This window comes from Haliotis cracherodii, unplaced genomic scaffold (genome assembly GCF_022045235.1).
Source record: "Haliotis cracherodii isolate W230 unplaced genomic scaffold, xgHalCrac1.p SCAF_1, whole genome shotgun sequence".
NCBI classification, from domain to species: Eukaryota; Metazoa; Mollusca; class Gastropoda; order Lepetellida; family Haliotidae; genus Haliotis; species Haliotis cracherodii.
In genome coordinates, this window is record NW_027266264.1 from 60,705,977 (window position 1) to 60,718,161 (window position 12,185).

A 12,185-nucleotide genomic window follows, 5' to 3' on the forward strand; every position below is an offset into this window, starting at 1 on the left:
TTTTCAGAGTTATTTAAGGACTCGTGTCGTTGGACGGCTTTGTCGTTTTAGGTGGCGAACGTCGCTGTGTCAGGACCAAAAATCGTGGGTTCGAATCTCATGGTCTTCCAGACTTTGTGCCTTGGTTGGTCAGAATCATTTCATATCAGTGTCCTTGTGTTTGCGTCATTTTAGTTATCTGTTAAATACATAGAGTACTGATCATCAGCTTTGTTTCAGAGTTTTGAAAATGGCCGACGTTAAACAGGACACCCCGAGAACTATTGACAGTATCCTAGAACTACTTGGCAGTCTGGGACGCTATCAGCTGTTTCAAGCTCTTCTACTTGCTATTGGAAATATGTCAGTTTGCTTCCATCTCCTCAACTTCGTATTCATCGGTATGTTTGTTCCTTCAAATAACAAGACCATAGCTTCCATGTCTGGTAATGGATATCGATTGAAGTCAATGAAAACATTCATTAGAAATATATAACACAATCATGAATAAAATCATTCGCTTTAAATACAAATGACATTGGCAGTCTAATAAGAGAATGGTTATATTGACGCAGGGTTTACATCGCAATGCATTATTCAACAGCGCAGACCGTGAAACAACAGTGTGAAGTGACTCCGCTTTATGGCAACAACACCAACACTAACTACGGCACCTGTGACGTGTCAGTACAAAACACCACCACCAACGTCACCTCAACACATACTTGTAGTGCCTGGACATATGATGTGCAGAAAGATCATTCCATTGTGTCGGAGGTAAGGTGTATTTTCACACTTTAATTACAATTCATTACATCGACTATAACCAACACATACAATGTAATGCTTGTTTCATAAATGAACTAGCATCAAAGTTGTAAGCCAAAGAAAAGACACACAAACGAGTTATATAAGCTAAACAGTTTTTGTTTTTTTAATAGTGGGATCTTGTGTGTGGGGATGTCTTCTTCGCCCGCCTCCCACAGTCTCTCTTCATCGTGGGGCAGGGAATTGGCGCAGCAACTGTCTCGGTGATGTCGGACAAATTTGGGAGGAAACCGTTCCTGGTTGTGTCACATTTATTAACAACCGGCGCCGGTCTTGCTTTAGCCTTCTCCCCGAATATCGCAGCTTTTTCTGCTCTGAGATTGTTGAATGGCATTTTTCAACAGGTAAACGTTTCACTGGTTTATGTTTCCATGCTACAGTTGTATAAGCATTTGCATCAGTTCAGTTGATAACGTTTGACAAATGATGTCATGCACACTGAAATACAAACATCTTCATTCCATCTTTCAAACCTACATATATGTAGTTGTAGCTTTTGTCGGGCCTTTATGTATGACATGTATAAGATGTACAACAACACGGAACCATTATTGTAAGTGATAGATGTGTCACCATTTTGTTATTCAAATTCCATATTATTCTGATGGATTAAAATGGCACTCAGCATCATTGCCAGTGCAATGACTAATATCAGTCTTTCTGTTGTTCCAGGGCATTGTTGTGTGCACATACACTATGCTAATGGAGACGTTCCCAAGAAACAGACGTATTGAACTGTCCGCATTCTATACCTTATCGTGGAGTATCTCAACGGTACTCCTCACAGGGACAGCCTACTTGCTACGTGATATGGACTGGAGAACTCTGCAACTCTGTTTCGTTTCAGTGTCCATTAATGTCCTTCTACAGATCTTGTGAGTTCAGATTTGTTTATATCCATATTTGTTGAAAGGTTTAAGGAAAAAATGAATGTGTTTTTAAAAATTGCTTTAAAACATACTGCTAAAAGGTGCACTAATATTGCTTGGAGGAGCTAATATTGCTTACGTTGGAATGTCCCTGAATATACAGTCTTGTGTTCGGATCTTCAAGTACACACGGTTCGCCCCGATTATGTTTCGAGGTTTGTCAGCACCATACCCGTGCTCGTCGGTTTCACCGAAGTGGTAAACGTCTGAGACCTGCATCACTTCGGGCTTTCCTCCCACATTAAGCTGACACGCCGCGATATAACTGGAATACTGTAAAAAGCGGCGTTAAACCCAACTCACTCACTCACTCAATTCAAGAACACAGAGCATTACAAATTTTCCCTTTTACAGTACCAACTTTGAAAATCGCTCAAATGAGAGCTGTATACAAACGCCCTATGTAGATAAAGCATCCATGTTTATATTTCCAATTTCCAGTTTCTGCCAGGCTAATAGGACCATCTGATATTGCTTTGATCTATAAATTGTCAATGATGCAAAATGTCAGTTTATCTTTATATTTTCTTATTTACTTATTACTGAAATCAACAGTTGTCCCTGTCAATTATTGTCTCCTTGCGGGGTCTGATCCATCATCCACAGGAAGGTCTGACCATCTTGTAGACAAGGCTAATGCATTTAGCGGGCTTATCCTTTCCCTTGATTCACAAAGAACACTTTGTCTCATTCTCGCAACTCACATACCAGCATGGAGGCATGGAGAAAACTTGTAACAATATATATAACAGAAAAACAAGAACAGGAAGCCATTGGAGCTCTTTTGGCCAATTGTGACTGAGATCCTGATATAATTAGAGAACAGTTTAAAAACAGAGAATCTGGGAATGATTCAGTAACTATCAGAACTGCAAATGAAGATATTGTGGTGTAAAAAACGAGGCAAACACATGTAATATTGGTATTGAAAATACAAGTAAAATGTCTATATATATCTTGTTTAACTTCATACATGTCCTGTCTGTTTTCGCGAAACCAGTGATAAGAATTTTCCCCGCCATCTGTTGCATACCCCAGCTACTTGATGTTAACACGACCCATGACTATTGTACCAGTCAATCAATCTTTGCAAACCTACACAGATCAGAGCATTTTCAAATACAATCTTTTGGTTACTGCATAACCAAATTGTTTTTAAATGTATATGTATGTATGTCTACACCCGCTTATTTTGAGTGTTACCAGAACAAGTCTCCGCTTTCAATACATGTTTAAGTTAGAGTCTTCTTCAATCAGTGGAGAGATTTTGTGAAGTCACACGATCCTGTGCGCTGTGTATTGTGCAGCAACACCATTAACGACAATATAACACCTCATTCCAAAAGCCCACCATGCTGTGCCATGAATAAAATAGACAATGATAACGATGATAACGTCTTCAATGGCAATGACGTCACAATGCATCATTGATGTACTCAGGGTGATTAACTCTTTAGCACAGGCCAAAAGCAAGATAATGCAGAAGTCAGCGTCTGACAAGGACACGCAGACTTTACTTATATGAATCATAAATGTCAGACAATACACAAACGTGTTTCTATTTCCATAGCTTTTTGGGGGAGTCCCTGAGATGGTTGATCACGAACAAGAAGGCCAAAAGAGCCATAGTGTTGTTCAAGAGGGCAGCGAAGATGAACAGCGTTGACGTTACAAACATTCAACTTCCCGGTATCGACACGAAGAAAGAATCTGTTGAACTGAGCAGCACCAAAGGAAAATATGTGGAAACGCCATCAGAAAACACAGAACACGTGCAATACAGCTGCCTTGACTTGGTGCGGACCAAGTTTATGTTGAAGATATGTGCTGTCGTGTGGTTCTCATGGTGAGCATGCAGACATTCAGCTGTATGTTGGGATTAACACTATAGGGAAGGGCGTTGTCAGGGTTCCAACGTGATAAACAGTTAGGACAATATATGATTAACCCATCATTGTGGGTAGCCATTCATTGTTCCACTGGAAGAGGAAGATATAGGACAAAAAATTGAATTTGCATAAGCCAAGCTGACACTTAGCCCCCTTAAATGTGGATCCTGAGATATAGGTACATATTGTTGCAAAGGAACCGCATGATCTATGTATGGTTGTCGATGGCATCATATTGTCGTTAATGACCTGCAATTTCGAGTGGCATGATTTAGTACAAATTTGTTTGTTACATATGTCTCCATAGTACTTTATACATGCATGTAGTGTCATCATAAAAATTATCCTAATATTTGAATCATTATTCCAAACTTTACGCCAGAGTAAGTACTTTTGTCTCATGGATTATGTATAATCATGTTTCGATTGTAAAAAATAGCCCACGTGTCAATATATTTTCATCACCAATACACTAAATCTTAACCAAACTGAGGATCTGTATCACTAAATTATACCGCTAATGCGTCTCATGATGTCCGTCAATATCCCTCTAATGTGTAACCAATGACACAAGCGTGTTAATTAACACTGTGTGCTAATTGGTATTCTACTATGAATCTGGAATATACACGATTCTGATTCGCCTATCAGAGGTATCATATCGTTTTAACCACCTCAGATTGAAACAGCCGATTTGACACCCGCACTATTAGGAAAGCTAATATTTACCGACAAGTACTTCTTTTTCACCCATTTTCGGTAGGCATTTTAGAATAAATATATGTATAATTACAGATTATAAAATGCAGGTATGCGGTTACTGCGATACTTCAAGTATGTGTTGATACAAAGAGCACGAAAGGGGGTATTATTCGAGCGGATGATATCATAACAATGACGTGGTTTAGGACAAAACATTTCAAGGCTTGCTTAGTTTTCTGCAGGGTCCCACTCTATTGTGGTTTACAAAACAGATGTGCTGCACACTTTCAATGCATTTTATATATGTGACGTATAAAGGTGTCAAAAAACTATATTTTTGCAAATACTGCGCCATATTTTGTTTATATTATCAGGGTTTCCTTAATTCAGACAACCGACTCAAAACTCTGTCGTAGGGCTCAAATTCTCTCTTGTCTTTGTAGAATTGAGATATACATACTGTGTGTTCAATGTACAGCTAAATTTAGCTTTTGAAACCTCACGATGAGCGTTTCGTTCCAAATTTAATTAAAAGCAGTTAAATCTACATTAAAAACAAAGTATGTGTACAACTTATTTTCTTCTCTTTTGGGCTGGGGACCTAACATGCAATAAACCTGATTGAATTTGACCAGTCACTTCGTCTCAAAGAATCTGACTTACAATATGCCATATAAGGTGAATATAAGTGAAATGGCTTCAAACATTTTAGTTTACTCTGTATATTAATAAGACAATGTATGTGGGTACAATGTGACAATGTTGCAGGTTGGTTGACAGCTTGACGTACTTCAGCCTCTATCTGACATCCTCCTCCCTGAGTGAAGACCCATATCTGAACTTCTTCCTCAACTCACTGGCTGAAATACCAGCAGGTCCCCTCAACTGGTTTGTCGGAAGAAGGTATGTAATACTGATCATGAATCACATTCGAAGTTTAATTCAATAATGTTTTAAAGAGCAAATTGACACACTAATAGTTTAACCTTTTCTCATATTAAATGAAAATCCGATTTTATTCCCTTCCGACAGGTCCTCTATCAAGTTATGATAACTTAGGATGTACTTATTTCGTCACGGTAGAAACAATATTTCTACAACATCAATTCGGCCTTCGTTTGTTTACAAACTAGAAACAATCCAAGAGCGTGTTTGTATTTCAATATTACAAACACAATACACTGACACATCCTATTTCTATGATATATGGACAATACATGTAGAACGTTATTCATTAAGGCTGGCAACATAACGCAATGTCCAGGTGTAAAGGTCCTGGTTTGGCAGAGAGGGCCAGGGCGTGACAATGAAATAATAAGTAGTAGTAAGGAACAATTAATTTGTATTTTATACCTTTCAAATATATGTTCGTTTTCTGAAATAATATCTAATAGGATACTTATTGTCTGTATAATTATACAAAAGACACAATAATAGAGCGAAGCTTATATATATATATATATATATATATATATATATATATATATATATATATATATATATATATATATATATATATATATATATTGATGCACCTATTGATGCACCTATATCATAGTGTGTTCATTTACAATATGTTGATCAAACACCATCTTCGATTATTCAGTATATCACATCACTTATATGTCGCATAACAAATACCAATTCACTGCCATACGTTTTGGGTCACGATACCATACTGTTCTTTTGTGATTGATCCACTCGGCATCATCGCTAGTACTCGTCTCAAATGGTAACTCCTCGTCACATAAAGTCTTCCTTCCCTTATGTTACGTGTATATAGGTGAACAATAAAAATTCACGGACTGCTCATTTAAGCATCAAAGCAAACAAATCTTGTCCAGAACGATACCAAATCTATGACATCGTTCAGCGCAATAATGCATAAGCCCTACCCATCCTATTATCAGACAGTAAGCAAACTGTGGTCCGGTAAACACATTTGCATGGTTACACACAAAAAACGCCTTGAATAACATACTCATGTATTTAAAACATTTTAGGGCGTCGTTCGTACGAGGGCGTTTCTTATGATATAAACCGATATCGTGTTCTTGTTCACAGAGTCTGTTTAACTGGTTGATGATTTCAAGTCCCTTACAGGGAGACATTCGGTGCTAAGCTGGTGATTAGAAACATGGAGATGGTGAAGTAGCTTCCAAAACTAAATTAAGGTTGCTTTTGGGTCTGGAATATATATTATGCTAATATTGAGATATAATATATTGGATAATGGAGGATGGACCTACAATGTTCAACTATCTAAAGAGTTGTCTCTTTGATAATAACATGAAACATATTGATCAAGTACAATCTTAAATCTTAATGGTAACACATAACACGTTTCTGAACAATGAATTCCAATTGTTGTTACTTTAAAGGTGGGGAAGGAGATTTTTCTTCATGTTTTTCCACGTACTTGCCGGTGTATGTCTTCTTCTGGCTACAACAGTTCGGGCATTAGTGGGTGAGTTTGTTGACGAAGCAATGTACAGTGTTGCGGTGTATTCCTTCTCACTGTAAGTATTGCCCAAGAATTGACAAATAATCGCAAATATTTGCCCGCACTATCATCTCAAAGGACTCAAAGTTTGCCAATAGCCATGTGCATGCAGAAGAGATCAATTATCACAAGGTGATTCTCTTGAGTAAAGGTCATGATTTAAAATATTCCACGTATCGATCTGTGAGTTGGTATAGCATGATGTTATGTTAAACACTAGTCTTGCTTTTGGCATCGTCGGAATCGTAGGGTTATTGAAAGTGTTTTGTTGATTGTATTTGTAAAATACTTTATATTTTATTCATAAGCATGGCTCAGCTTAATTAAGTAATAATGAAAACAAAACACTTGATGACTTTCAGTTGGACAAGCAGCATCAGTAACGGCCACAGCCTTGGCCTTCGTGGGGAAAATTGGTAACAGTGCCTGTTTCAATGCTATGTTTGTGTATGCGCCCGAGATCTATCCGACTAATCTCAGGTAATTTACACATCAGGAAACAATAAAATGAATGTAAATGTTTTACATACCCTTCTTATTACAAACCCTTCTAGCAGGTAGAACATTGATATTGTCGTCCTAAGCGAACGGGATACCAACACTATCCTAAATTTCAGCGAAGATTGTTAGCAGGACATACGACTGATGTGATTTATCCTACAACCAAACGGACATTTGCAATTCCATCTGACCATAGAAACAACATTTCATAACCTTTTAAGTAGTTTCAAGAATTAAAAAACGGTATTTAAAAAACGCCATTATGAAATATCCATCTGAATCACTCCGGCTTTATTCGCCTTTTACCCAGGTTTTGAGAGCAGGCATTAACGCGACTTCTCATTCCATCTCCTATATAGCTAACACCCACCAAAGCGGCATTAAACCACGGTCATTATCGACATGGCGTCATGTGATCAGAAATGTCATGGCTTCTGCTGTCGATACCACTTTGTTATTTTTCTAACTCTCGAATTGGCTTATCATTTCCTTTCTAAGGGTTTCACTGTTGAAATAAATATAAGGAATCGTCAAAACACATAAAAGCAAAATATTGTCATGTATCATACGAATATCGAAATATAATTCATTACAATTTCCTGTATATCTCACAGACCTTTCGTTATATGACCTATCCCTACTTTCATAATTCATTTGTGAAATATGCACTGCATCATGTTAACATATGCTACTAATCTGTTTGGCAGATCGGCCGGTATGGGTGCTGGTTCCACGGCTGCTAGGGTTGGAGGGATGATCGCGCCTTTTATATCCATTCTTGTAAGTTACTTTATAATTACGTACACAATGTAACCTCAATGTTTCTTACATAATCCAAATGTGTAAATCAGAAACCCTTAATAAAATTGCCCTTCCGAAATCATCGGCAAACATTACCGTGGTCATAGAACAGTGTCATATCATCATGCATGAAGCATGATAAATATGAAAATAACCCTCCATTGTGTTATTTCAGGCAGCCGTTGCACCATGGGCTCCAGGAACTATATTCGGGGTAGCCTGTTTGATAACAGCAGCGCTCAATTATTTTCTCCCTGAACCAGAGGGGCGAGAACTGCCGCAGACAATAGAGGACGTCAAGACATGGGATAAAGCGCCTGCAAGAGGTTAACACTGTCCCAATGAAACCAAGCTGTACGCCTTCGAACAATAAATAGATCAAGATATATCCCAGGTGCGGACAACTCAAAAACTCTTTCAAAGGATCGTCAACATGAACAGTCCTCAGAAAGTAGGCGTGCTACTTAATTCGAGCTTACGGTTATGTTATGCAATTATTGTTTTCCATATCCATTTCAGTAAAATGTGTGTAAAGACAGTCAAACAGACATGTATACCTAAACCAACCCACAGGTATTGAAGTAAAACCGGCATTTCTACGTCACTAGAAGGAAAGATGTTATATTCCTGCTCTTGGAAAAGACATCGAACTGATAAAAAATAAGCAGGTCATCTAGACGCGAAGATTGTTGACAAAAGTAATCAAAAGGAACTAAAATTAATTTCGGATGAAATTGATGGGAAGACATACGATTATAAACAATGCTCACTCGGACTCTTCCTCACCCACACACTTACTAGATGTAGGCAACACACTATGTTGAACAATCAGTGCTCATACAATTATAATGTTGACAAAGATAAAATTCAGAAAATTAAATATTAATTCAACACTCTTCAAAAGATTATAATATGAACAATCTTTAGACTTAGATGAAAGAAAATAGGCATGATACGTACTTCGAAGTTATGATTTATTATGTTATGCATTTTTTTGCCATATTCATTGTTAATATTAAATGTGTATAGACATCGACAGTCAAATAAAGATGCATACCTGAACCGACCTACATGTTCATGTTTATAACATCATATTGGTCAGGGACTGACGTAAGAATGGTGAATGGTGCATCATTCCTTGGGTTGTTACAATAGGAAAGAAGATTTGTGTTAGCCATATTAGGTAACATGAACGACAAAACTCTTTTCATATTCATAAGAACTCTCTGCTGAAAGTCAAGTCATTGGACCAATCCGACTATATCATAAGCGCGTGTTTATTAATCACTATTAAATAGAAAATTAATGTTTCCAAGTTTATGAGAACAGGTGAGCGTGACCGCCCCAGAGGTGGCATCCGTATTAAGCACCATTGAAAGGTAAGTCAGGTGTTCATCTGAACAACCTGTGTGATACAACGGTGGTAAAGTCACAAAAGGCAATCGCAGCGGACATTATTTTTGTCAAATTGGAGAATATCCTCCACATGTTTAATGATGTAACCCTGATCAAACAACTTTTTTGTAAGAGTCGTATGGCGCTCTTTGAAGTTTGTGGCAAGATCATGCTCGATTGTACCTCGCATGTTGTGAAATGTTGACAGCAATGTCTTATGCTGCTGACATACCACTCAACAAAAAGGGAAAGTTGAGTATTGGAAAGTTGAAGTCATCCCGCTTGTCATACTGCCTTATGGATAGCTTTTTACCACCCCGATTCGTCATGCATAGATCTAAATATGAAAAATATAAGGTTGATTCACTTGTCTCTTTTATTGCTAGTTCATGTGGGTAAATCAGTAAAAGGGAATTATGTTTAGAGACACATGCCTCCTGGATCAAGGTATGAAGATTGACCTTAAGTTACCTGTTGTGTTGGATAGTGGTTTACAAGTTAAAACTGAACCTGGTTCATTTGTAAGACTGCCAAAAGAGTTCTTGAAAGTTCACCTGCTATTAATTTCACATGACTACATAAAGAAGGTCCTTCCTTGATTTTATGAAAGGTTATGGTTAAGCTTTAAGACAGGAATTTGGTTGTACATTTGCAATGTATCTCTGTCTGTACGGATTTTTTAAGGAGCTTTGGTATCCTGCAGAAAGGAGGCATGGGCAGCCGTTTTCTAGTCATCCGTGAATAACCAAGTCAAGTATTACCATGTTCAGTCCATCGCCCATCTGTTAACCTGTTTCGCAAATAGCGTTCCAATTTTAAGTAAAAGAAGTATCATCACTAAAAGCGAGACGGTTCCCTTTTTACTATTGTGATTCTGAAGTTTATTTGAATATAACCCAGTTCGTAACTCTGTTTGGAAAGGCCGATGCTCATCTGGTTGACCTTAATGACGCAACGACTGGCCCGGGTAACATGAAACACTGACCACGGACAGGAGACTGAACTGTCCATGTTTACCAAGCGAATGGCGAAACCATTTCAAAATCACCACTGGCAGTACACATGTAAGAGTTAGTTTTGCATTATCACGGCATTTCTGTTTTCATCTTTGTTCCAAGGTATCATTTGCCATTGTGTCAGTGTTGAACACTAATGCGTTTTCACACGTGTTTTGTTATTGGAAACTGAACAAAAACGACGGCGACTTTCGTTTTTTTTTCACAGACTGCCTCTTCTCATTTTCTTCATTTAAGCATGTGTTACGTCGCATGTTTATATAGAAAGAAGGAAAGGTAGTGAATTATGTGTCTCTAAATAGAAGTACATACGGTGACAAGGCTCGTCCTGCAAGGCTCTCGACATCAGGATGATCGCTGTTTCTGCTTAGGTAGATATAGATATTGAACAGCAACAGCATGTTTACTGTCCACCACCATTATTATCAGTGAGATCATTTCCGAATGAAATGTTAGGACCTCAAACACTCAATGCCACCTTATCAAACGGACGGCATTCTGTATTTGTGGTATGTATTCTTTGCGTCTCTATGCGATAAGTTAATTTCCTTTACTTCACCAACAATCACTTTTCCATTACAAATGTAGTAAGATCACATTTGCAAATCTTGTAATATTGATGAGACGTTTTCTTCAAACTTTCAGTCATGCTATATTTGTGTGATTTACTCATATGTGCAATGACAATGGTAAAGTTACAAACTATCCATCTGTGGTAAACATTCATATTTTCCCCGAAGAAGCTTTGGTGTTGAAGCATTGAAACAATGATGTTTGTGCGATTCCTAAAGTGAGTGAGCGAGTGAGTGACCCAAATCATCGTGACTGCTTTGTTTCCCACAGTTGACCCAGTTGGAGATACACGTACATAACTGCTTGCAGTGACCACGTGATCAAGACTTAATGCGATATTTCTATTTCAAGTGGCGAGGACTAAAGTATGTTATTACAGTCAGTTACTGAAACTGATAACAATATTCACAAATTGGTATTCAGCGTTACCGCTATAAGCCAAGCCCTGCACTCCCTTGGGGACATTTTCATAGGTCAACACCACTACCTTCAGTTGAGTTGCCGCGGAGCACATGTGTAATGTTCACAACCTTGTGTTCAAACGAGCGACTTTAATTCCTGTTTACATTCTAAAACGTGTTAGCGGATTTCTGTTCTGAAATGTTTGTTTTCTGAAGTAATACTCTTGATATGCCAACATATTGTGTGAGAGGTCATTCTTAATATCCATATACGATTTCGAATTATCGTATTAATGCAAGGGTTATGTCTTCAGTGATTTTATTCCTGTTTCAAGTAATTGTCACTATCTGTTTTGTCCTCACCATGTATGTCAGTTAGTCACGTATGACCAAAACACATGTACGACCACACGCTAACTCATTCTTTGTAGTGTCTAGGCGTTGCCAATGAAATTGTAATGCCAGGAGTGAGTGAGTATGATCTTGCACCCCTTTAAGACATATTCCAGCAATACACGGCAGTGGACATCACAAATGGGCTTCACACATTGTATCTATGTCTTAGCGAACGCTATCCCACCGTCCCTGTGATTCCAGGAAGTCAAGTACATGTATGCAAGAAATATGTATAAGCTGGTTTGGACACAGGGGCATGAACATTCAATCAC

The 12,185-nt window shown here is 38.0% G+C and overlaps 1 protein-coding gene across 1 annotated transcript; it reads left to right on the forward strand.

The window, feature by feature from the left end:
• The first annotated feature begins 229 nt into the window (after positions 1–229).
• On the forward strand, positions 230–9,071 carry LOC139466673 (organic anion transporter 3-like). The gene is made up of 10 exons (XM_071248290.1): positions 230–380; positions 584–756; positions 921–1,151; positions 1,480–1,682; positions 3,307–3,582; positions 5,096–5,230; positions 6,709–6,794; positions 7,193–7,310; positions 8,039–8,111; positions 8,308–9,071. The coding sequence occupies exons 1-10, from the start codon at positions 230–232 to the stop codon at positions 8,461–8,463; spliced, it is 1,602 nt and encodes a 533-aa protein (XP_071104391.1). The 3' UTR covers positions 8,464–9,071.
• The last annotated feature ends 3,114 nt before the right edge of the window (positions 9,072–12,185 follow it).

Coding starts and splice junctions, on each gene's coding strand:
- LOC139466673 (XM_071248290.1), top strand. CDS start 230: ATGGCCGACGTTAAACAGGACACCCCGAGAACTATTGACAGTATCCTA. Junction 757..920: donor ATCATTCCATTGTGTCGGAG/GTAAGGTGTATT, acceptor TTTTTTTAATAG/TGGGATCTTGTGTGTGGGGA. Junction 8,112..8,307: donor CGCCTTTTATATCCATTCTT/GTAAGTTACTTT, acceptor GTGTTATTTCAG/GCAGCCGTTGCACCATGGGC.